The sequence below is a fragment of the Sciurus carolinensis genome, chromosome 5 (assembly GCF_902686445.1).
Source record: "Sciurus carolinensis chromosome 5, mSciCar1.2, whole genome shotgun sequence".
NCBI classification, from domain to species: Eukaryota; Metazoa; Chordata; class Mammalia; order Rodentia; family Sciuridae; genus Sciurus; species Sciurus carolinensis.
The window spans coordinates 47,595,975-47,623,587 of NC_062217.1; the positions used below are offsets into that span (position 1 = coordinate 47,595,975).

General features: G+C 34.9%; 1 protein-coding gene across 6 annotated transcripts in view; it reads right to left on the reverse strand.

Annotated features, from left to right (window-relative positions):
* Positions 1-10,625: 10,625 nt before the first annotated feature.
* Naa16 (N-alpha-acetyltransferase 16, NatA auxiliary subunit) overlaps positions 10,626-27,613 on the reverse strand; it is a 63,193-nt gene continuing 46,205 nt past the window's right edge. For 3 of the 6 annotated variants that reach the window (XM_047553689.1, XM_047553688.1, XM_047553691.1), the window contains 8 exons: positions 26,378-26,506; positions 18,344-18,557; positions 17,332-17,525; positions 16,008-16,116; positions 15,215-15,313; positions 14,744-14,887; positions 12,526-12,623; positions 10,626-11,962 (listed from right to left, as the gene is read on the reverse strand). In XM_047553689.1, the coding sequence (XP_047409645.1) occupies positions 11,765-11,962; positions 12,526-12,623; positions 14,744-14,887; positions 15,215-15,313; positions 16,008-16,116; positions 17,332-17,525; positions 18,344-18,557; positions 26,378-26,506 (1,185 nt within the window). In that variant the 3' untranslated portion in view covers positions 10,626-11,764. Of the gene's footprint in view, positions 11,963-12,525; positions 12,624-14,550; positions 14,605-14,743; positions 14,888-15,214; positions 15,314-16,007; positions 16,117-17,331; positions 17,526-18,343; positions 18,558-25,635; positions 25,787-26,377; positions 26,507-27,613 lie in introns of those variants that run through there. The other 3 variants (XR_007108819.1, XM_047553690.1, XR_007108820.1) reach the window with 3 other exon arrangements.

Consider the following 27,613-nt stretch of genomic DNA (forward strand, 5'->3'; position numbering starts at 1 on the left):
CACTGCCACTGGGTTCAGCCTGTCACTTCCTTTCTCTACTACAGCAAACATGATTTCTACCATATTAACCTAGAGAATCAGCCAGAGGGGGCTGGGAGAAACAATTGACATAGTGAGCAAGGAACAGATTCTAGCCAGAAACCCTTGCTCTGAGAGTCCGTGTTTTTTATCTTTCCCATTGATAGCTTTGGACTTGACCCTAACATCTCCCATGGGGACAGAATTCTACAAGCACAATTCACTGATCTTTCCCTCAGTTTTACATGCTAGTAATGTATGACATTAATCTTGAATCTTTCAGCATCTCTTCCGTTGAATCAGAATTTCTTTTTCATAGTTTATACTAGAAAGATGTCTAATATACTAAAGCAAACAAAAAATGCTCAGGAGAGGGATTGATGTGTCTGTATGTCACAAGATCATTTTTAAATTGAGAGAATAAAAATAGCTGGTGGCAAGGCACCCTCCTATAGAGAGCAAACCAAGTTCTGTCCATCTTGGAGATGGCAAACTAGAAACACACCCCAACACCTAACACCACGCGCGCGTGCACACACACACACACATACACACACAGAAACAATACTGGCAGGAAGAAAAGCTTCTTGCTCTCTGGTTAGCTTCTAAGGTCCATCTGGGTGCACGAGATACATTATATAGATGTTAGTTGAGTAGATGAAAATTTGGATGGATGGATAGATGGATGAACAGATAGATAGCCAGATGTTAGCCATGCTGCTAAAACAAAGATTTGGTCTCTCAGACCATGGCCACACAGCTCCAAATCTCCAGGAAGAAGACATTGACCTGCCCAATTATAAAGTACTAATTCTTGCTCTTCCTTCTCTGATTTTCCTTCTAAAGCCAGCTCCCTGCACCAAGTCAAACCAACAAGATCCTCATTTTCATCTCTACCTTGGACCCCTGCACACCCCATGTCACTCAGGCTCCTTCTGGGTTACTAACATTCCCCAATGGTGTGAAGCAGTGATCTCAAGATGGATGACTCTCCAGCCCTTTACCAAATTCGCCAGTTACCTAATTTCAAGTGAATCATTTATATTCCAAAGGTGGGTGTTCACCATTATTAGTATTTCCTGCTATTCCTCCATTTTTCTTTTTGGAATTCATCCATTGAACTCCTATTAAACCAGAATCCTAGGCCAAAGGCCTGATTCCAAGGGTCCCAATGGACCAACTCTAGCTGTTCACCCCAAAATCTAAGCAGAAAAGGTAATGGTGGCAGGAAAAGAACTGTAATCAACATGGCCATAATGGAAAGGCAAAATGAGATCCAGCATCTCAGCCCCATCTTTGGGGTGTTCACAGGAGGTTTAGGTTTAAATAGAGGAAAAATTGGGGGGGAGGGTAAGAAGTGTGCATAATTAAGCGGTCTTGGTCACACTGGGTCTGGTTGATCATTGTCTCAGTTCTGGTTCTGAGTTGGCTCCAGAGAAGTTCTTTATTGCCTGATGGGGTAATTTCCACTTGTTTGCTCAGGATGTCCACCCATTGCTCAGGATGTTTATATTTAGGGCTAATAAACCTTGTATTACTAGTTTTTAGATGAACATTCCTTAAATGATTAACATACCTATATGCAGATCTGAGCAGGGACCTGAAGACAAATACAAAACGAAGGCAGAGATGCCAAGTTTGTCCTGTTTTTCATTACCCACAGGGCATCTGCAGGCCTAAGTAAAGAGCCAATGGTTTTAGCAAAGGTGGCATTTCTAAGTTCCTGTTACACTACTTTGTACTACTAAAAATTATCAACATGGAACTTGCCGTGAGTTTTTTGTTGCTGTTGCTACTAATTCCTTATATGAAGGTAGTGGGTGTTCTTAAAATTCTTCTAGGTACATGTCTCAATAGTGTGCTGGACCTGGCTCATAAACCTCTTCTATCTGGCTGTCGTCTGTTTCTTTGTAATAGGCTTATTATAAAGGATATTATAAAGGATATTATAAAAATAGGCTTATTATAAAGGATATAAAGGATATATATAAATGTTTCTCCGAGGTCTATGAGCCATTCTAGGACAGGGTCATGGCAGTTCTGATCTATAGCCAGTTGGTCAAAAGTACCTTAGGACCAGGCTTGCAAATGGCATCTGAATGGGAGCAGTCTTGTGGAACTGAGCCCTTCACCTGTGGGACCTAATGCTAACTTCAGATAGACAGGGTCAGAACTGAATTGAATTGCAGGACACCAAGTTGGTGTTGGAGAATTGATCCATGTGAAAGAACACCCACTGCTGAGAAAGTTTTCTCTAGGACTTATTTGGGCCAGAAAAGTTATCTGTGGGGTAATCATAATAGACTATCCAGTTTGAGAATAGAGTCAAGGGATACTGTCACCTAGAAAACCCTCCCTATTTTACAAATAACAAATAGGGAGCCTAAGACCAGTCCCCTTCTGACCCTCAGATCAAGGCCCTTTTTCACATAGTTTCCACATTCCTATAAACTGGCCAGGCAATGGAATTTACATTTAGCAAAAGTTGAATCCAGAATTTTTAATCTCTACAGAAGTCAAATATCAGAACATACCGGATCAGAAATCAACATACTACACAAAAGGAATCATATACACATTCAACACACAGGAACAATTTAACTGCCCTGAAACAAATGTTAACAGAAAACAACTCAAGCCAATATAGTCTTGATAAGTACCTAAATTTGAGTTGGAAAGCTTGCCCTCTAGTGGGAAAATAATGAAATAACCACACACTTAAAAGTTTCAGAAAAACAAAACCACATTAACCAAGTATATTACCTAGATGATAAATCTAAGAATAAATGTAAATCAGGGAACAAATATAAGTGCATGCTATGGGCTTAGCTGGGGCCCTGCCTCCAGAGAGGCTTTCTGGTTGAGGAGACAGGACTTTAACCACATACATCAGACAAAAGAGTAAGATGCTACATGATAACTGAGCATCACGAGGAAGGTACACAGTTCAGAAGTGAAAGGAGCAGGCTTGGATCCTGCTTTTTACTGAGCAGCTGCATGGCCCTGAAAAAAGTTTATATCCTCCTGTTAGTTTAGTGTTGAGTAAAATGAGGGTAAAAATGGCTCTCTCACACAGCAGTGGTAAGGGCCAATGTGAGGAGTGAGAGTATTTAGTGACTGCAAGCATTTGTCAATGACGTGAATGAATACTTGTTCCATGTTAGTGAACTTTAGGAGCTTATGTCAAGTTAAATAAATGGACAGGCACCAAGTGACCAAATAAGTGGGTAACAGCTAACACATACAGTTCCCTTCCAAGATTTCAAAAAGGCATCTCTCTAGGTGAATGAGTTACAAAAAGATGAACCTTCTGGCAAGAACTATTCAGATAGCACTAATATGATAGCCATAGTCACCTATGGTTATTTAAATTTGGAATAATTACAATTAAATAAAACTTAAAATTCAGTTCTTCAGGCTCACTAGCCATATTTCAAGTGCTCCATAGTCACATGTGGCTAGGGCTATCAAATTGGACACTGCAGGTTAGATGAGATTGACAGAAACTGTTCTCTATTCATTACTCTTTTCACTTCCCTTTTCTTTCCTCCCCTCCCTCTTTTCCTTCTTTTTTTTCCTTTGTCTCTTTCCTTCTTTGTGTGTCTGACAAACTGTTTTCTACCAATTACCCTTGTACCTTCCTTTCCCTCTCACCTCCCATCCCTTCTGTTTTTCTGTGTATATAACGCTTTTTCACCCTCTTTGGTTTTATTTTAGCATTTTACATGTCATTTCTTGAACAGTGCAGATGCACCTGGCAACAGAGTATCCCCAATCCCTCCCTCCTGTCCCAATGCCTTTGCTGTTATTCATCCCACATATCCACATATTTATAATCACACAATTGTTATCTCTTAGATCAAATGAATAAGAATTGAGAAATTAAGAATAAAAAAGAATTAAGGATGAGAAAAATTAATTTGTTTTGCCTTAATTTATTCCATCTTTAACACTCTTCATCTTTATGCAGATATAAGTTTCTGACCTATGTAATTTTCCTTCCCTCTGAAGAACTAATAGCATTTCCTGCAAGACAGGTCTACTAATCACAAATTCAATTTTTGTTTGAGGAAACCTTTACTTTTTCACTTTTGAAGAATAATTTTGCTGGATGCAGAATTCTAGGTTGATGAATTTTCTCTCAACACTAAGTATTTCACTTCACTCTCTTCATGGTTTCTGGAAGAAAAATTTAATGTAATTCTTATTCTTCTACAAGTGTTTTTGTTTGTTTTCACCTCTGACTTTGTGTAAGAGCTTCTCTATATGATTTTCTGCAACTTAAATATGATATACGTGAGTACAGATTTTTTGGTTTTTATACTAGTTGGTGTTTTCTGAGCTTTTGGTACTGTAGTTTGTTATTTGTCATTAATTTTGGAAAATTCTCAAAACAAAGAACAATGAATACAAGTTACAAATACAATGAATATTAAGCCAACTATATCAATAATCACTTTATGAATGGTGCAATTACAAATTGAGACTGTCAGAGTAAGCAATTCAAACAAGACCCCACTATATATTATATACAGGAAAGTCAATTTAAATGCAAAGACATAGAGTATAAGGGATGGAGAAAAGGTATTGCATGCTAACACTTATAAAAAGAAAAAGCTATGGTAGCTATGTTAATTTCAGACAAAGCTAACTTCAAAGCAAGGAAAATGGCAAGAAGCTTTACATAATGCTCCAAGAAGACAGAACGATTCTTAGTGTTTTTTTTTTTTTTTTTTTTTTAACAAGATGCAGGAAAACCCACAAGAACTAAAAGGAGAGAAATAAATCCACTAATATAGTTGGAGACTTAAACACTGTTCTATCAGTAGCTGGCAGATCCCACAGGCAGATAAATCAGGATCTAAATGGACCTAACTGGATCTAATTGACACTTTCAGATGACTTCTTTAAACAATAGAACACACAGTATTCTCAAGTTCATCTGGAATTTAACGAGATGGACCACAATCTGGGCTATAACAAAACTTATCAAACCTAAAAGAATAGAAATCAGGGGGCTGGGGTTGTGACTCAGTGGTAGAGTACTTGCCTAGAATGCGCGAGACACTGGGTTCAATCCCCAGTACCATATAAAAAACTAAAAAAAACAAAATAAAGGTATTGTGTGCATCTACAAGTAAAAGAAAAAAAAAAAAAGAACAGAAATCATACCAAGTATGCTCTCAGAACACAATGGAATTAAAAGTATCGATGGGATTAAAAGTAACTAGTAAAGGCCAAACTATTTAGCAATCAAAAAACACACTTCTAAATAACACAACGAAAAGGAACTATCAGTCAGGCGCCTGGTGCACACTTGTAATCCCAGAGGCTGGGAAGACTGAAGCAGGAGGATCACAGATTCAAAGCCAGCCTCAGCAATGGTGAGACACTAAGCAACTCAGTAAGACCCTGTCTCTAAATAAAATACAAAATAGGGCTGGGGATGTGACTCAGTGGTTAAGTGCCTCTGAGTTCAATCCCTAGTAACCAACCCCCCTCAAAGGAACTATCAAGAGAAATTTTTAAATATTTTGAATTATGTAGAAATAAAATACAATTTATCAAAATTTGTAGGGCACAGCAAAAAGCAATGCTTAGAGGGAAATATATAGCATTAAATGCATACATTAGGGGAAAAAATCTAAAATCAATTATCCAAACTCCTCAGCTTCTACCTAAGAGCAAATTAAATTAAAACTAAGCAGAAGAAAATAAATAAGACTAAGGAATAAATCAATGACTTTAAAATAGGAAATTAATAAAGAAAAATCAGTGAAACCAGAAGCTGATTATTTGAAAAGATGAATAAAATTGGTAAACTTCTAGACAGGTTAACCAAACAAAAGAGAATCCACAAATTACTAATATGAAATGAAAGTCTTGCTACTGATCCCATGAACATTAAAAAGATAATGAAGAAATACTATGAACAACTCTATGCCCCAAAATTTTATAACTTGGATGACATCGACCAATTCCTTGAAAAACAGATGACTAATCTATTGATAGACGCAGAAATGCATAGAAAAAATTAGAAAGATGGGCATCAAACTGTTTCCTGTAGAAAGGGAATGGGATAAAGGGAAAGAGAAATTTTCTATTCTATGGTTATCTGTACTGTTGAATTTTTACAATACAAATAGATAAACAAATTATGCAATTAATAACATTATGAAGATAGTGAAGAGAATGATCAACAAAACAGTCAAAACCTATAGTAAAAACAAGAAAAACAAAATAAATTCTCCTTAAGATTTGGCAATATGGAGACCATAGGGTAACTCCTCAAGAGCTGGTTCAGTGGAGGTCAGGGTAGACTGCAGAACAAACCAACTTTGCTCTCTGGAAATTCAGCAAGGATATTCTTCAAAGTAGTATAGCAGGTACAGATAAGGCAATGATGATTGTTATCTTTTTTGCTGTATTTTAAAACCCATTTATAATAACATGTCATGTTTTGCATTAAACTCTATTTGGACTACTACCTTAGCTTTATTCTGGTTCATCTTAGCCTGCTTGGTCTATTTTCATGCTTCTATTTCAATTTTTACTTTCAAGTATGTCTCTTATAAACAATTTTTAATACAATTCAAGAATTTGAGTCTTCTAATTGGTTTCCCTAGCAACTAAGTCTTCAGACAGGGGCTCAATAAGTTGCCCAATTTGACCTCAAACTTACTATCCTCCTGCTTCAGCCTCCTGAGTAGCTGGGATTTACAGGTGTGTGCCAATCAACCTGGTTCATTTTATTTTCATTTACTATAATTTCCTTTTCTTCCCTCTTAACAAGACAGATACTTTCATTATTATGTCTTACTCTGTTTCTCCCAACACTAATCAGATAATACCTAGAATTTTAATGTTTCTCTAAGACAACAATGAAAATATTTGATCATCCTTCTCACATCTTATATTATCTGCCAGATTTTCTCTCCTGGTATTGCTCCAGGATCTTGAGATTTATATGCATATCTAACCATGTTGTGATATTCTAGTGATAATTTGACTAGATATGAAATTTTAGCTATTATTTTAGCTATTTTATTCCTTTTTAAAACACTTCCATTTTCATACATTCAATAATTCCTTTGAGGAATCTGATTTGCTTTCCTGAAACTAATCTCTTTTTCCTCTGTGGGCTTTTATTATTCTTTTTCTTTCATGATTTTTCATTTTTATTTATTTTTTATTTATTACTTACTTACTTACTTTTTTATTTATTGGTGCTGGGAGTTGAACCCAGAGGCCCTTTACCACTGAGCCACATCAACAGCCTCTTTTATCTTTTGAGACAGGGTCTCACTCAGTTGCTGAGGCTGGCCTTGAACTTGTGATCCTCCTGCCTCTGCCTCCGAGTCACTGGGACTACAGGCATATGCCACCACACCTTATATTTCACTAAAACCATTTTATACACTGCTTGATTTTTCTTCCAAGCAGTTAACTTTGCCTGATATTTCTTTCTCTCCCTATTATGGTTTGGATATGAGGTGTCCCCCAAAAGCTCTTGTGTTAACTGCAGGAATGTTTAGAGGTGAAATGATTGGATTGTGAGAGTTAATAACCTGATCAGTCCATCCTAGTTTGAACGGACTGGGTGGCAACTACAGGTGGTGGAGTGGAATAAGGGGGGCGGTGGAAGAGGGGTCACTGGGGACATGCCCTGAAGGGTTGACCTTCTCTGTGACCTCTTTCCTCATCCCTGCCCTCTGTCTGCTTCCTGGTTGCCATGAATGCAGCAGAGCTCCTCCACCATACCTTTCTCCATGATGGTCAGCCTCACCTTAGGCCCAGAGTAATGAACTCAGTGGAAGATAGACTGAATCCCTGGAACCCTAAGCCAAAATAAACCTTTTCTCCACTAAGTTGTTCGAGTCAGGTTCTTTTGGTCATCTCAGGGAAATGCTAACACCCTCCCAAATGATATAAACTCCATGAGAATAATTTTGTTCACAATTGTTATTTGTCATACTAGAAGAATCTGAAACATAACTAGTGCTTAAGAAATACAAACTAGCCAGGTGTGGTGGGGCAGTCTGTTGGAGATTGGGAAGGATTCTTGTTCCCTGGTGTTGAAGATTATATACCTGAGAGACACCCAGGCAAGTTTTGTTTGAGAAAGCAATAGAAACAGATCCCTGAAGAAAAGTGTGGCCTCAGAGCCAAGAGCCTCTGGGAGGAGGTATAGTTTGCTTTTTTATAGACCCCAGAAACTCCCTCTTTAATTATTGTCTTCTCTTTCTTCCCCATATACGTGACTGAAAGCAGGAAGAGGCAGGAGCACACTCTCAGAGGTTACCCCTCAGCAACCCATTGCTCTGATAACCAGTCCTCATCCTGTCTTGATCCCACCCTTCATACCTACAGTGACTGCCTGCCCTTTGCCCCTGCCTCAATTTGCTGAGGCATATGATATATCCTGTCTACTTAGCAGGCGAATTGCTTTTTAGCAAAGAAAGCAGGGGGGCTGGAGGCCATGGGGGTGGGGGGGTCAGCACAATGAACCCATTTTATAGAATTATTCTCTTAACCTCATGTTCCCACCATTCTCATCTCTCTGACCCCCTAACATTCTCAGCAGCTTGGGAGGTTAAGGTAGGAGGATCACAAGTTCAAAGCCAGCTTCAGCAACTTAGTAAGACCCTATCTCAAAATAAAAAATAAAAAAAAAGGCTGGGGATATAGCTCAGTGGATAAATACGCCTAAATTCAATCCCTATATCAAATGAAAAATACGAACTGAATAAATAATTCTTTTCTTTCTCCATCACAGTTTAAAAATGCATGCAATTCCAATGATTTTGTCGGATTTTTCCTTCACATATAAGAAACTGCTCAATATACAAATGACACTCAAGAAAATATTCATAATCCTTAACATATAGAAAAGTACCTGGCACATAGGTACATATTTTGTTAGAGGAATTTGCTTTAAAAGGGAAGTTCTACAAGGATTTCAGTCACTTCAACCCACTTTGCCCTCTCTCAGCAGGAAGCAGCTTGGGAGATATCATCACCCACTTTTCCACAGAAATGCAGAAATTGACAGTGGGAAACGTAACAGTGGTCCACTTTATGCTTTGAGTATAGCCCTTGCTGTTGTAAAATGGACATTTTTTTTTTTAAATCTCTCCTCCCTGATCTTGGGGGAAATACAATTCCTTTGGATTACCTCTTTGAAAATCCTCTGTTCCCTGTGATGGGTAGAATTACAATCTCTGGGACAGAAGTCTCCTGTTTCTCCTTTGATATCAAACTTCTCTTTCCTTTTTCTCAAAAAAACAAAACAAAAAACAAATAAAAATGAAAGGGAAGTTCCAACTGGTGTAGTAGAGTGCACTTGTAATCTCAGAAACTCAAGAGGCTGAGATAAGAGGATTATAAGTTTGAGGCCAGTCTCAGCAAGTCAGCGAGACTTTGTCTCAAAAATCAAAAATAAAAAGGGCTGGAGATGTAGCTTGGTAATAAAGCAACCCTGGGTTCAATCTCCAGTACCAAAGTTCCTTAACCTACACAACTTTTAACATCTTTATTATTTCACATCACACACATTATTCTAGGAAGTCCACAAACTACACCCTGACCTGAAGATCAAATCTGGCCCAAGACTTATTAATGCAAATGGTTTTTTTATTGGAAAACAGCCACATCCACCAATTTAAGTACTGGTTATGGCTGCTTCATATTACATCAGAGTTAAATTGTTGTGACAGAGACCAATAAAACCTTCAAAGCTTAAAATATTTACTACCTGTCCCTGATTGAAAAACTTTGCTGACCCTTGTTCTAGCTAATAATGGAATCTAAAAACCTGTTTGTGGTTCTTCACCATGTAGATTTTCACCTATTTAGTCAAACACAGTATACTCTGAATCTTTATATCTTGTCCCAGAACAACAGATCGTTTGCTTTTCTTGAGACTAGATCCTTCTTCTAAGTATCGGGGTCTCAAATGCCTGTTTTCATCTTAACCTATCCTTCTTCAACTTCCCTGAAGTTATTGAGGCCTCTCTCAAAATGGGGGAAGGAGGTTGAGGGACATGACCCAGCCTTATTCCAAAAATGATCCCTGCTCATATTTCAAATTTACAACATTCATGTTATCTCGAAGGTGAACAGGGATAGAATATATACAACCTCTACCCACTGACTGGATTTCTCTAATCTCGGTATCCCTTACCTTGCCTTCCATACCTTCCTGTGTGCACCTCAAACCTAACTCCTCCCACCTCAACTGTATCTGCCTGAGAACTATCAGAAACTATAAATGATCCCAATAGAAAACTTTTTTAAAAGCTGTTAAACACAATTTCTACATTAATTGCGATTAACTGGCATCTTTTACACAAGGGGCATTCTACTGTAAGTAACATGAAGAATTACATATCTGCCAAGATATTTCATGACAAATACTAACTAGTTCCAAAACTGTTAAAACACTAAAGAAGTTACACTATGGTGGCACCAGAATATAGGTGGTTACTGAGAATTATCATTTCTATGAATTTGAAAAGATTAAGAAGATAAAGTTTCTACTCTCTCAAAGAATATTTTACAAAAACATATTTTGATAGTATGGAGTAATAACACAAATATCAATAAACAACTGTGTACAAAATAATTTATTATAGCATTATCTAAGTTGGCATTATTTTACAGTGAGTTCTTCCATTTGCAGCAATTATGAATCTAAAGAAATAAGGGTAAAGGAAACCCATTTTAATTAGGACTGCTTCTCTAAATAAAATCTCCCTTTTTGAGTTTATATTTGCTTTAAGCAGTAATATTACAGACATATTTACATAGTTCTGAGACATATTGAGTGACTCCATTGTTTTCTATATAAGATACAACAAAAAACTACCTACCCCAAAATACTGTTCAATAATACAATGATTTAAGAGTTACATTGATGATAGCTTCAATTCTCATTTTACTAAGAGATAAAAATGCTCTTAATAGTTAATGCACAGCTGCAAGAGTGACAGTGCTTCCTTTTTATTTGTATTCTACCCTATTTTACTCCCTTGAATAGCACTTCTCACTTGTTAACACTCAAAACAAACCCAGTCAAGAAAGTGTAATTCTTGCATGTGGATCTTTAAGATATGCAAACTTATCAGTGAATTTTCATGATTAAGAGATAAACTAATTTTCTCATTCTCAATCATCTATATAAAAGCAGAAAACCGTTATTCAATCAAAAAGTTCAATTTTTATGAGTATTAAAAACAAAATAGTAAATCAGGAAAAGATGAAAAAAAAGGAACTTTAAAGAAAACCTTAATATCTACCAAGAAAAAATTTGTATTTTAAAATATAGTTAACACTTTAAAATAAAACCAAAAAAAAAAGCAAGCAAATTAACAACAATAAAACAAACCAATAAGAGAGGGGATCAAAACACAAATCCTGAGACCAGGCTCTAAAGAAAATAATACAGGGAGGCTATATATGACTTTAATAAAAAATTATTCTCACTGTGATAGAGAAATGACAGCAGTTACCATAGTGCTGATGATTTGGGAACTGAAGAAAACTATACAAGTATAAATAAGTAATTTTAGGAGATATTCATGTAAACTGGAAGGGTCCAATAAAGACTAAAATAAGCTTACAGAAAACTCCATTTAAAAATTCTATTCAAATATTTCTTTCATATTTATGTTAAAATGCACACTGGAAAAGAAACCCTGATGTGAATTCAGAATTGAGTCTGTAGGAATCAACTTTCTATGAGATTTCAAATTTCATTTGCCAAGACATCATAGTTAGCTGTATGGTTCAGTGCCACACGAGGACTATGGACTTCATTCGCAGCAGGCAGGAAAGCAGATGTAAAAGGAAACAGGTTGTGACAGGCCATCCTATATTCTTCGTACTGGGAATTACAGTTTCCAAAGCTGCCATCAAGCAGTGCCTCAGAAACCTTCAACAAAGTCTAATGAAACAAAGGGAAAATAAAGAAAAATTAAAAGATAAGTTAATAATGACTTTAATCAAAAGATGCAATTTGTTAATTAAGCCAAGAGAAAGAAAAGGCTTCACTCTAAAATAACTTCTTACTATCTACAGTAAGTAATCCTCTCTTGAAAGAATTTTTAAAACCAACTCTTCAAGGCCTTAAAAAAGGCAGTAAAATCTAATACTTAAAAAAAAGAACCTCTAAAATTGTGATCACTGAAAATGAAATTGTCCTTTATTAATAAAAAATAACGTACATTTAATGAGTGCTTACTATATTTCAAGCACTAAGAACTTCATGCTTTACCAGTTAACTCTTAAACTGACTCTGAGATAGGTAGAAGTCTACTTTCGTTTTTAACGAAATAAGGACAAGAAAGCTAAAAGGTAACTTGTATAAAGTCACACAGCTAATAATTGGTGAAGCTGAAATTTATATCCCGGAATAACTCAAAAAACCTATTTAAGAATTTATGTTATAAAGACAAATGCTTTGTTAGATCACTCGGTAACCATAAATAAGTCCATGAAAATTCTTACCTTTACATTTTTATCTTTTATAGTTTCATCCAGTCTAGTGGCTATAGCAATTGCTTTCTCTTGCCTTGACTTGTCCAGAAAATACATCATTTTAGCACCTGAAATTCCATGGCATTTCAAGATGAATACACTCTAATAAGGCTTATGTTTCAATCTGACTTATACTAACCAGCAACTTAAAATATGGTTTCAAGTGTTAATCAGTGGGGAGCTGAAGCTGACTCCCACTAGTTCAAATCGTAACTTCTCTTCAAAACCTTCTATTCACTGACATCCCACTGACAGCCTGGGACCACAATGACAGTACTGATGACAAAACACAACAAATCAGAACTTTTTCCTTCAAACAGTGATGGTTATAAAACATTTACCAGAGGAACACTGACTTAATGACTTCCTTTCCTTTAGAGAGTTTTGCTATTCAAAATGTAAATTTAAAGGAGTATTCCAGGGCATCAATCAACATTTCAGCCAAAAACATAAGAAGATGACATCCAAAACTAAAATATCTAAGGAAAATTTATTGTCATATAAAAATAAAAAGGGGAAAATGTATACTCATGAAGAAAATAAGTAATGTTAAAAAACTACTTCTAAATGAAACCCAGTTTATATTTCTCCTGTAAATTACAAAGTGTACATTCTATATTCGTTTTTCTATTGCATTATTAATTTATATTATTATTGATTTATAAAAGCTTTTTGTATATTATGGGTTTTTTATTTATTTTTTGGTCTGTTACATAGCTCTTATTTTTCCCAACTGGTCTTTTGTCTTTCTTTATGGTGTTCTATGTGGTGAAATTTTTCTCTTCCTTAGATTTTCATATAATGTTTAGAAAAGTATTTCGCACAAGTAAAAAGAAATGCTAATGGCCATTATCCTTTTTTCTTGAAGAGAAATTCTCCTCTGCTCTTACTACTAAGAAATGAAATTTTTCAAGAAATTGTCTTTTCACAGATACCAGAACTGAGAAGTTTTTCTTTATCAAAAAAGCTTAAGTTAAAAATGTTTAACTATATGGCTTATAGCATAATTATGGTATGTATCCAGGTTTCCTTTATGCCATATTGTCATCTTGTGAATTTGTGCAAACTGCCTAAAATCCTTCCCATAAACCAGACATAAATAAATACTCAAGAGAGAAAATACATAAACTAATAAAGATTCAAGAAAAGGGGTCTGGGGTTGTAGCTCAGTGGTAGAGTGCCTGCCTAGCTCATGTGAAGTACTGGATTCGACCCTCAGCACTGCATTAAATAAATAAATAAATAAATATATATATATAAATTGTGTCCATCTGCAACTAAAAAAAATTTGTTTTAGATTCAAGAAAAAATAAATCACTCATAACCATAACACCCAATGGTAAATTAATATTAGAGCTTTGTTACATTCTTCCTTTCAGTCTTTTCCTCAATGTATTTTCACATGATTGAGATTATATATTCAATTCTGCATATACATTATAAAAGCATTTACCACTGTTACTACAAACCCTTTGAATAAACATTACTTAAAATGATGACTTAGAAATACACAGTATTGCCTTCTACCAAACTATCATTGTTTCCCCTATTACAGGACATTTATGACATTTGTTCCCATTTTTCTTTTCCCCATACTTACAAATAGCTATCTTTGTACTTAAAGATCTTTCTTTGATTTTCTAAAGTTAGAAAAGTGTGACTACTAAATCAAAAGTCACAAGAAATGTGCAGTTCTTGATAAGAATGACAAATTACTAAGTGGCTAGGCCAATTAGCAAAGAGCAAAGTATAAAAGTGCTTGACTGGCCACGTCCTCACCATATTTTTTAATTTTTTTTTTTATTCATTGTACACGAATGGGATACAACTTTTCATTTCTCTGGTTGTACACGATGTAGTCACACCATTCATGTAATCATACCTGTACACAGGGTAATGATGTCTGTCTCATTCCATTATCTTTCCTTCCCCCCAACCCCTCCCCAACCCTCATTTCCCTCTACTCAATCCAACATTCCTCCATTCTTCCCTTACCTCCTCCCTGCCCCAGTATTGTATCAGCATACACTTGAAGAAATTTCTGCTACTCTGAAAGATACAAATGGTATTGTGTTCATTTCTTTGTTTTCTGATAATCAATGAGGCTGGATATCTTTCCAAATGTTTGTTCTGCACCACATTCTTTTTTCCATAAACATGTTAACCATGGCAGTTTCTGATTACAAACCTGAAAGCAGATGCTGAAGAGAGGTAGTGTTACGTTTGAGAAAATCCTCGTTAAAATTTTCTAAATCTTTGTTGACAAATATTTTCTGCATTTCTTGAGATAGAACTTTGTTCACAATGTCTGGAAGATTACTGTGATCAGACACTACAAAAACAAAAATGTTTGATTTTTTGTTTTTCATCTGTCCTTTGAAAAAAATCAGTTGTAAAACCTTTGTATTAGTGTTAAGTTTGATATATTTTATAAAGCATAGTAAAAATATCACTCCTTTGGATTATAAATACATTGTAGTCTTAAAAACACTAATTTCTAGCATTTTTTGTTAACAATTTATAGATATCTTCATTTAAATATAATAAGCATTACCTTTTTATTGCTTTACATTGTTTGAAGATTCTTTAATGTCCAGATAAATGGAAGACAGTTCATATTTGCTTCTCAATACAATAAACATTACTTTTTTATACTTACCAGATTTGGAAAATTTAATTAAACATTCATGTAACCAAGGGTCATTACTGTTGATGGCAAAAGCTCGTTTGACAGACTGCAGCATTAACAGAAACTTTCCTGTATCAGGAAAAAAAAAAAAAAAAAAAAGCATTGATATTTGTAATTTGTTCACTTTAACATTACTTAAACTCAAAAACAAAATGTTAATCTTTTTTTTCAACATTTGTAAGCAAAATTCAAAGCTGATTTGGGTTACCAAAGATACTTTTTGCTTTCCAAAGGAAAGCTTGAGAAATCATGAAAAACTGCTTCAGGTAAACAATCTGCATGATTATTCAAACTCTTTTTGTTTGGATTTGATTGAATGTTCTAATATATTACCCAGCAAGTTTTTATTTTGTCTTGTTTTGTTTTGTTACTGGGGATTTAATCCAGGGGTACTTTACCACTGAGCTACATGCCTGGTCCTTTTTGTTTCTTTTATTTTGAGACAGGGTCTCACTAAGTTGCTGAGGCTGGCCTTTCGGAGTCATAAGTATTATAGGTGTGTGCCACTGCACCTGGCCCCAGCAAGTTTTGAACAGCAAAGGAAAAGCAGATAAATAGCCTTTGTAGAAAGTCAAAACGAAACTCTTAAACAAAAATAGATCTGACAAAGATTACCCTGAATATAGTCACCAATATAATTAAGGATTAAAAACTAAAATTAAGACTAGGGGTGTGGCTCAGTGGTAGAGCTCCTGAGGTCCTGAGTTTGATCACAAGCACAGCAAAGCAAACCAACAAACAGAAAAACCTTCTTATTTATTACCTTTTCTAAAATATATTTCAAATGCTAACAGATGGGTGTCAATATTATCAGCGACAAGGTTCTTAAGAGGTATAAGGAACTTGATGGCTTCTTCTAGTGGATTTTCTACCTATTTTAAGAAGCGGAAAGGAAAATTTCTATATTTAAAAACATCGAAACAAACCACCCCTAAAATTTTATATTAACACATATCTAAAGTAATTTAGAGTTCTTATTCAAATAAGAAAACATTTAAAAACTATCACCTATAAATTAATTCAAAGTGTATAGTCAATAATTTTCAACACAGATACAAACTATATTGTTTCTATGACAATAAAATCAAAGTAATTTTATAAAGATTAAAAAAAAAAAACCTACTTAAAATTGTTCCACAGACTAGGAAATGATATACCAAGTACTGACAGTTTCTTATAAATACTACAAACATCTAAAGAAGACAAATATAACAGCATTTCATAATTTAAAAAAATTAATGGCAAATTTTAAACACATAATAGTAGATTTACAGTGAATAAATCAGAAAGTTAAGTATTTCCCTAATTATGGCCTCAAAATAATATTTACACTTTAAAAAACCTGGGCATGAGATGAAATGTTATGTCTTTGTAGCTAAACATCTAATAAGACATATAAAATCAACGATCCCACATTTCACAGACAACTGTATTGTTGCTGCAACAAATTACCAAAACTTTCGTAGCTTAATACAAACTTCTTATCTTGCAATTCTAAAGATCAAAAGTTCCACATTTATCTACCTCACTGTGCTTGAAAACTGTCAGCAAGTCTGCCCTGTCCTCTGGAGGTTCTAGAGAAGAATCCACTTACATGTCTTTTTCTGCTTCTCAAGGTTGTAGACAGTCCTTAGCTTATAACCCTTTTCCTACATACTGAAAGTCAGCAATGACAGGGAAAGTCCTTCTCACATCATATTCCCCCGATCTCTTCTGTGTTTCTCCTCACTTTCAAGACCCAGTCTGATTACATTGGGTCACACAAATAATCCAGGCTAATCTTTCTATCTTGATTTCAGTCAATTACAACCTTAAATTCCAAGTGAAATCTTACTTTCTCTTTGCTATGTAAGGTCACACATTCACAGGTTCTGGGGTTTAAAATACCCTGGCAACCATAACTCTATATATATTTAGTATTAGTCAAAATGTGCATATTGTCATGCAAAGATAATTAATGCTATATTTATGACCTTGAAATATTGCAAATAGCTTCTTTCTGATTTACAGATTTAAATAAATCTTGTTTATGGCCAGAACAGAACCATAAATTTTACCAAATAATAGTAACAGTAAACTTATCTTACCCTTTCCAGTTTATCAGGTATAAGTTCTTCCTTAAGACCACTGGTTTCTTCTTCTTCTTCATCTCTTTTTTTCTTTTGACTTTTTTGTTGACGTTCCCTTTCCGCATGTTTTCTCTCTTCTTCTAATTTAGCCTTTTTCTGAGCTCTTCGCTGCTTGCTAAGCATTTTCTTTAATTCTTTAGTTGAAAGGTTTTCTATAAATAACCAAATGAATAAAAATCTCTAAATGCTATTTGAAAATAGAAATGAAAGCTTAGGGATTTGCTTCCATATTACTGTTTTTCAAATATTACTAGATATTAATTAACATTCTAGTGAATAAAAAGCTATACAGATATTCTCACTAGCACCTTCCTTCCTTTCTTCTTTGTTGTGCTGGGGAAAGAATCAAGATGCACTTTTACCACTGAGCTGTATTTTCTGCCCTTTTTACTTTTTATTTTGAGAGAGGATCTCACTAAGTTACCCAGACTGGCCTTGAAAAGGTGATCCTCCTGCCTCAGACTCCAAAGTAGCTGGGATTACAGGCATGCACCACAGTGTCCTGCTCAGGCATTCTTACTTTCATTAAAGTAGGTACAAGAAGTTTTAGGAATATGTATTTTTCCCTAAAGAGTTCAAAACTATTTTCAGTTATAATTTTAAAGAAACCAGCTCATAGACATTTCTATTTTTCCTGAACTGATCCTGCTGAAGATAAAAATAAGAAAGACTGCAAGTCATTCCATTAGGGTGACTGAGAAGCACCAGCTACAGAGTATCAACCCACTCACTTTTTAATGCATCAGTTATCTAATATTGTTCTCACATCCACTTGACAATACACTTTTTTTCTTAAATGTTCTTTTGATTATACAAATATATTGGGAAGAGTGAGATAAGTTGATATACATTGTGTGATAATAACCTTAAACATCTGACACACATTTTTCTAAGTACTGCTTTTACTAATGACATTCTGAAATTTGATGCTCTTTTCAAATCTTTTTAAAGCAAGTTCTTTTTCAGTTACCTGAATTTATTTCTTGTTGTTTGCTTTCACTGGTTAGAGGATTATCATATAATTTCAAGTATATTTCAATTGCTGATCGAGCAGCCTTGAAATAAAAGGAATGTCTTCTGAGAATATCTTCTAATCTCAAAAGGTCAACATAGGCACGAAGGGTCATCTTTCTCATGCAGTATGTATGGAAGTCAAATTGATCATCGGTTATCTCAAAAAAATGCTTAAAAACAAAACCAGAAAATTATACCTTACATTTATGTCAATAACTTCTGCTTTTTGAAAGAAAATTATTAAAAGTCAAAAAAAAAAAAAACAATTTTAAGAATCACAATTTCACTTGATTGCTCTCTCCCATTTTAACATTATAAAGGAATCCAATTTGAAATTTCTCTTCCTAGAATTCACCCCCACTCCATATAAATTGTGTTTTGTGATGATACTCAGCTTCTATGCTGATAAGTCAAATGATCAGGTTATTTTTAAAAATCTAAGTATTAGTACATATTGATAGTTTAGTCTTAATAAAATATTTCTCCTCTGTATTCACTAAAAACCAACAAGACAGAGTTAAACAGAACTCCAAATGAAGACTAAATATATATTTAGGTTCAAAGTAAATGTTACAAATCTAACTGATCTAATCAATCCTGAGTTTAGGCAGGGCTTATTATCTCTATCCCCCCTCTGTGGCACAGGGCCTAACCCACAGCAAACATTCAATAAGCACAATATCTGCCAACTCTCAAGAAATAAGCTGCTCATCAGGCATGTGAACTTGAACAAGTCTTTTAATTCTCTAGAGCCTTAATTATTTAATTGAGTAGGAATAAAGATATTACACAGTCAATTTCATGAGGTTGTTAAGGACCAAATAATCCATTTTAAAGTTCATTCTCAACAGTAAAGTTCTATACACAGACAATTATGGTTCTCTTTCTCAATAAAGTAATCACATCTACCCATATTCATTTTATGGAAGTTTCTTAATCTCAAGTCTACAAATAAACAAGGAAAGTAACTTCTTCCTAATGATAGAGCTCAAAGTTTTCATTGAATTTTCAAAGGACCATGGATCCCAAAGAAATTAAGAACTAATTCCTTCCATTGAAAAGAGAAAATTAACCCCCTAGCCCTACAAAACAATTTTATAATTCTCTCCCCTGGAAGCATTTCTACCTCTGATTCTTTTTTTCCCCCTTTAGCTTCTCCAAAATCAGAAAAGGGAATGATTCAAAACGCCAATGTGAATCAAGTTTTTCTACTACTTCATGTTCCCTCCATCATGAGGTGTCTAGTAACTCACTATGCAGGACACATTAGCAACTGTCCACAACCATTTGATAATTTTAGTTATCCTGGTTATTAAAAACACATTATACATATTATATTAAGTACCTGAGATTATAAGAGAAGAATTCTAAGATAACAAGAATAGAGGTACAGTGTGGAGGACAAGAAATAGAAAAGTGAACATTTCACATTAGTTCATACTTATTACTAAGAAATTGTGCTTTAAGGATGTTATATTTGAAAACTATTCATTCCAGCAATAAGACAAACTCATGAATAATAACTCTAACTTGGTTTTATTTTTTAAAAAATCAAAGGGTTACATAGTCCATAAAGCTGTTAGTGGTTTTCCTTAATGTAAGTTATATCTAATACCGTTATGATATTGACTGAGGAAAAATGGCAGTACTAAAAGTCATGCAACACACAATGAGATGAAAAAACCTAAAAGATTACAAGGCATTCTGTAAGCTGAGAAATGTATAAAAAGGCAGATTACGAGCTTCAAGAAATATTCCTAGCAGCTTAAGTAGACATAGATTTTAGGGCAAGTCTCGGAGGAAGCATGAAACCACAAACATTTAAGCCGCCTCTTTATCAGTAACAGCCCATAGGCTGCCTCTCTCCAGTTAATGTCTTCCATAAACAGGGTAACAAGTTTATCCCAGTTTGCCAGAAAGCTTTCCCAGTTTTTCCATTGAAAGCACTATATCTCAGAACCATTCACCCAATGACAAATATGAGTAGTTAATACTACAGAGTAAGCTCACAGAGGTAAAAAGAATATACCAGAAAAAGGATACCACAGCTATGACTTATTCATACTTTTGCTTTGGAAGAAAAGACAGTATTGCAAACTACTACATAAACAAATTATCTTGAGTTGATCTTTTTTTGGCATATAGACACAGAAGTTACAAACATAGTACTAAGGACCTATATATCCTCCCCTCAGTCTCCCTCAAAGTTTACAGCTTACAAAACCACAGTGCAATATCAAAACAAAGAAATTGACACTGGTACAATGTGTGTATACAGTTCTGTGTGAATTATTATCATGTGTAGACTCATATCCCCTACCACAATCAGTAACTACTCCATCACCACAAAGCTCCCTTGTACTGTATCTTGGATTAATTTTTTAGTCTCGAAATTTCTAAAACATAAACATTTGCTAGATAATGGAAAACAGATAAAGTTAGTTTCACTACACTTTGGGGTCAAACACCAAGGGCATGATGAGATCATCTATCGGCTCACTACAAAAAACTAGGGTATCCAAATCTTAATACACAGCTCATTCCCTAAACTCTTTCTCCTTCATCTTAAACACTAATGTTCTCTTTTTCTCCCCTGACCCCATTCTTTTTTGGGGAGTTGCTGGCAGAAACTGATGAAACTGTCCAAATAAGGTTTGAATCAAATTAAGTCAGCAAAGAATTAAGAAGTCATTCACAGCTTTAGAGTATATTTACTTTAGGAGTTCTGTATTGGACCCTCTCTTTTCTCCTGCCCATCATTTCTCAGCATTCCCAGACAAGACTAGAAAGAACTTCTACATGGAAAAGCAACAAAATCCTCTGGACTTAAAAGTAATAACAACTAGACAAATAAGCAACTTTCTTTTATAGAGAATCTGTCATGTGTCAACAACAGAAAACACAGAGACAACCCCACATAATTGTGGTTATATGACACTAGACAAAGAGAAAAGATAGTCCTTTTAGCAAATGATAATGGGAAAACTGGAAATCCTTATGTTAGAATGAAATTTAACCCCTACCCTGCACAAAACTCAATTCAAAGTGGATCAAAGATCTAGGAATTAGACCAGAAACACTGCGCCTGCTAGAAGAAAATGTAGGCCCCACACTACAACATGTCAGCTCAGGAACTGACTTCCTTAATAAGACTCCTAAAGCATAAGTTAAAAAAAAAAAAAAAAAAAGCTTCATAGCAAAGGAAACAATCAAGAGCGTGAAGACAGAACCAACAGAATGGAAGAAAATCTTTGTCATCTGCTCCTCAGACAGGGCATTAATAGCCAGGATACACAAAAAACTCAAAACACTTAATACCAAAAAGAAAAAAAAATCAATGAATGAATCAATAAATAGTTGAAGCAAATAAAATACTTCTCAAAAGAAATACAAATGATCCACAAGTATATGAAAAAATGTTCGCCGTTTCTAGCAATTAGAGAAACGCAAATTAAACTACATTAGATTCATCTCATTCCAGACAGAATGGTAATTATCAAGAATACAAGTAACAGTAAATGTTGGTGAGGATGTGGGGAAAAGGGTACATTTATACACTGTTGGTGGGAGTGCAAACCAGTGCAACCACTCTAGAAAGCAGTACAAAAATTCCTCAAAAAAATGGAAAGGAACCACCATATGACCCAGCTACCCCACTCCTCAGTATATATCCAAAGGATACTACAGTGATGTAGACACATCAATGTTTATAGAGGCACAATTCACAACAGCCAAGCTATGGAACCAACCTAGGTGCCCTTCAACAAATGAATGGATAAAAAAAAGTGTGTTTGTGTGTGTGTAAATGACTTTATGGCATTTGCTGGTAAGTGGATAGAACTGGAGATTATCATGCTAAGTGAAATAAGCCAGTCCAAAAAGAGTCAAATGTAGAATGTTTTTTTTGATATGCAGAAGCTAATCCAAAATAAGCAGAGCAGGATGTTAAAATAAAAAGAACAGAAGAAACATCATTAGAGTAGACAAAGGGAAATGAAGGGAAGGCAGGAGGGTTGGGATAGGGAAAGTTAGTGGAATAAATCTGATCTAACTTTCCTATGTACATATATGAATGTACCACAATGAATCTCATCATCTACATCTATAAGACACTAATTAAAAAAAAAAAAAAAAACCACTACAACAACAGAAAGATCAATAGAGCAGAGGGAAGGGAACAGGAGGAAGGGAGGTGAAAAGGGCAAGGGAAAGGGGAAATACTGGAGACTAAATTAGAACAAATTATATTCCATGCTTTTATAATTATGTCAAAATGAATCCTATTAGCATGTATAACTAAAAAGAACAAACAACAACAAAAAAGGAAATCTTTAAAATCTATAATGCACAAGGCATTCTCAACACAAAGAATACAAGATTTCTGCTTTCCAGGAATATGTCCCTTTCATGGGCTGTGTTCCCCCTCAACTCCAAAAACGTTGTATTTCTAGCCCCCATTACCACAGAATGTGAATGTACTTGGAGAGCTCTGTTAAAGAATTAATTACATTAAAATGAGGTTCATTAGGGTTTTAATTTTAGTCCAATTAAAAAAAAGAAAGAAAGAAAGCATGTGTCAATAAAGATTAAGATGCAATGGGTTTCTATCTATCAGAAATCCTAGATCAGGGCTGGGGTTGTACCTCAGTGGTGAAGCACTTGCCTAGCATGCATGAGGCCCTGGGTTCAATCCTCAGCAACACATAAAAATAAAATAAACGTACTGTATCCACTCACAACTAAAAAATAAATTATAAAAAAAGAAATCCTCGATCAAAGAGTTAGAAATATATTACTGCCCTGTTTTGAATATAAATCAGCACTGCAATAATGAGAACTCGATTGTTTGCTTGTTAATTCAATGGTGCTGAGGACTGAACCCAGGGCCTTGTGCATGCATGGCAAGCACTCTAACAACTGAGCTATATCCCCAGTCCTCAAATATTATTTTAAAAGGAAAAGAAAGAAAATAATTCTTGAAAGACAAAAATAGTTTAAGATGTTATTCTAAACAAGTTTATTAAGGTTTTCTGGTTGGGTTACATAACTTTTATGTATATTCTTAAAATCCTACTAGAAGGGCAAGATGAAGACAGAAGAGGCACTATAATAAACCATACTAGAATTCTAATATTTCAAATTAAATTACTAAGAGCTCATAGCAATATATATCCTTGCTGAAAGTGCCTTCGATGAAAGAATTCTTGAATGCATTTTTTTAAATTTAAAACATTTTTTTATTTGAAATTAGGTCTCACTAAGTTGCACAAGCTGGCCTGGAACTTGTGATCCTCCTGCCTCAGTCCCTAGTAGGTGGGATTACAAGTATGTGCCAACACACCTGGCCTGAGTGAGTTTGTTTTTTGTTTGTTTGGTTTGGTTTTCTGTTGTTTATTTGGCAGTACTGGGGATTAAAACCAGGGTCTTGAGACTAGGCAAGTGTTCTACCACTGAGCTACATCCCAACCCTTTTTAAAAAATTTTATATTGAGACAGGGTCTTGCTAAATTGGCCAAGCTGCTCTCCTTAGTAGTTGAGATTACAGAAGTATGCAACCATGCCCCACTTGAATGAATTCTTGGAGACAAGAAAGACCTAGTCAGTACTTATTTAAACTTGTTTCCAATTCACTTTTACACACACACACACACACACACACACACACACATATATTTTTTAGTTGTCAATGGGCCATTATTTATTTATATGTGGTCCTGAGAATCAAACCCCGTGCCTCACACATGCTAGGCAAGTGCTCTACCACTGATCTACAACCCAGGCCCTCTCATTTACTTCTATTTAAAATGTATATCACAGAGTTTTATTTTTGGAAGATGTTCATTTCCTCATTAAATATTTAAAACCCAAGCAAAAAGTAACTCTTGCAGATACTTATAATAAATCTCAGAAATTTATAATTACTTCTAAATTCTTTCAATGACATCATTAAGAATTTTCTTTTAGATTATATTAATTTTATTAGAAATTACACAGCATTAAGTTTTCAGTCAATAAATATTTAGTGATCCTATTTGCACTAAACATGCTTCTACAAATAACCACATATGTAAAATACACATAATAAAAAGAGTTGTCATTTTTTTCCATATTTTTAATTGGTGCATTATAATTATATATAATGGTGGGATTCATTGTTACATATTCATACATACACATGATATAACAATATAATTTGGTCGCTATCATTCCCCATTATTTATTTATAGTATGGATATGTTCATTATAAAAGATTAGCTTACAGGTGGAAAAGTAGGCTCTTCTCTTATCTGTTTCTAGATCTTCCTATTTTTCAAATGCCAACAGTAAACTCTGAAAAGACAGTTAAAGTATCTAGCAATTACAATTATATAACATCACATAACTGTAGTTATGAGATGACATAATTGTAATTATGAGAGAGTGATTGCTGCCATGTTTTAATTTCTGGTAGCCAAGGATTTCTTGGAACTTTTTCTTCAAAAATGTTTTCTACTAATTAAATCATTTATTGAGGAAGTTTACCTGATATTACAGAATTTTATTCCACGCTACTCAACCAAAATCACTACAAATTAAGGGAAAATAATCCAAACAAAACATAGTAATAAATCTACTTGTATCCTAGCAATTCTCAAAAAACAACAGAAAGAATAAAGCAATATAGGCACTAATAAGAAAAAAAATGGGATTTAAATTTGAGATGTTCACAATTATAATAATCCTAAAGATATTCAAATTTCACTTAAAGAGAAAATTTGGCTAAGTTCCTAGTTACAGTTTTGTGAAATTACTAATCCATAAACACCTAACAGCCTCTTCGTTCAGAAAACAATTTACTTCTCTCTGGAAATGTCCTGGTTAATAAAAATTATTTTTCCTTAATAATAAACAGGACACTTAAAATGAGGGCATCTTAGGGAGTGCCTAAACATAGCTTTATCACAGAAATGAGACCTCATTTAAACTAAAATGCTTGGTTACTTCACAGGTCTTTCAAGGGCTTTACATTTTTCAAGGAGAAAATGAGAAAGATTTTCCCTGGAGATAGAGCCATCAAGGTTTAAAAGGGCAGGAAAAACAAAAACAAAACAAAATAACAGAGCATTTCTATAACGCCTCTGGTATAATCCTACTCCGATTCCCATCAGAAGCCACCCCGTAAGATACGGCCTTCTTTTTTGGTAACCTCAGAAATTTCACATGGGAAGAAGGCCAAAGTGACTGCCACGGTGCAGACATCAGGCTCACCTGACTACGATGCCTGTGGTTTTATACTGCGTCAGCAGGGGAAGAGTGGAAGAGTGGTGCCGAGTGCCCCCACAACTGAGGGCTGCTGAGGACTGCCTCAGGGGTGCATTTGCGGCTCTTTTCCTCCTGTGGTCCATGTGGAAGGAGAGTGCTTCAGAGATGACAAAGAACAGGAAAACAAAAATTCACACAAAGGAAAAGAAAAGTCCCCTCTCTAAGGCACATCACACACACAGTTCTAAAGGCAAGTAATAAAATAAACCTGCAAACTGGTCATAGATTTCTGTACAGAGTACCGAATGCAAGAACAAATATCCTGGGAAGACGAACTGGAGAGAGGCTGACTACGGACCAGATCCTGACATTTAAAAGGGAAAAGAGGTTGCCATCAACTGTGTGTCCTCCTAGGCTAGTGATGAAAATCAAAAAATGGCCCCATCAGGAAATAGAAATTTTGACCTATGTTAATAATAGCAATAATAGTTTACTAAATTAATCTTTCTTCTTTCTTCAGACAAAAATATATAGACATGTCAAAGGTGTAACCATTTCAGGATCAAAAAAGTAATCATTTGTTCACAACTTCTGAATGTTAGGAATATTAAAGACTGAGAACCATTTTCACAATGAAGCTGTCAAAGTAGAAGAGGCAGATGATCCCAAGTAGAAATCTACCTGCTTTTCTTGTCACCTGACAAGAAAACTGAAGGAGAAAACTGAAGTCAAAATTCTAACAACTTACCCTCTCTATTTCATGGCATTTTTTCAAGGCATCCCCAAATCTCTTTAGGCGCTGATAAGCTGAAATGCATTCTGTCTGAAACCACATACACTGCATTTCATTTAGATTTTCCATAGCAGATGTTCCTTCCTGAAATGGAAGTATTCATAACTACAGGGGGCAAGCAATAACAGACAGAACCTAAAATTCTCATTTTAGGCTACAAGTATTATTAATAGTAGCAATTAGCAAATATATTAATGTGCTTCCAAAGGTTCCTATTGGTTTTAAATTATATAATGTTTTATTTATTCAGTTTTGTTGGGGTATTCAATACTTTGCTTTATAAGAAATTCTAGATTACTAAAAAGTTTAGTGTTTAAGTACCAAGCTTTTATTTAAACTGTTCAAGGCAATCCTTAAGTTTTACCTATCTTCTGCCTTTCTTTTTCTTTTTTTCCTATTACTTAACCTTTCCTTGCTAACTCAGAGTCACTATTATACACATCAAATACTGTTGAATCTCTTAGTAACAGTTGCAATGAAGTTTATCAGTTTCCCAGTCTCCTTCATCCAAGTTAGGCTATATGTTGTCTCTTTCTTTGTCCCTGCAAAACTGCTTCTAACAACACTGTCTCTTCTTTGCAGTGTGCTAACAAAACCAACCAAATTTGTTAAGAATATTTGTTAATTCAGCTAGGCACAGAAGCACATGTTCATAATTCCAGCAACGCAGGAGGCTGAGGCAAGAGAATCAGAAATTCAAGGTCAGCTTCAGCAACTTAACAAGACCCTGTCTCAAAACAAAAAAATAAAAAGAATTAGGATCTAGTTCAGTGATAGAGCACCCCTAGGTTCAATCCCCAGTACTTTGATGAAGGAAGGGAGGGAGGGAGGAGAAAGGAAGATGACTTGTTAATTCAGTCTCAGTGGTAATTCTGAGAGGAGTGTAAGACATGAAGTACCTAGTTTCAGTGCTAGGGTACCAGAATTTTGTCAGTTTAGGAGAATATTTTATTTGATTTGACTTTTTGTGGTACTATGGGTTGAACCCAGGACCTCACACATGCTAGGCAAACACTCTACCACTGCACTACACCCCCAGTTCTTTTATTACTTTACCTTAGGGTCTCACTAAGCTGCCCAAGCTGGCTTCAAACTTGTGATCCCCCTGCCTCAGTCTCCAAAGTAGTTGGAATTAGAGACATGTCACTGTGCCTGACTATAAGAGAGTTACTTTAAATACATGTGTATGAC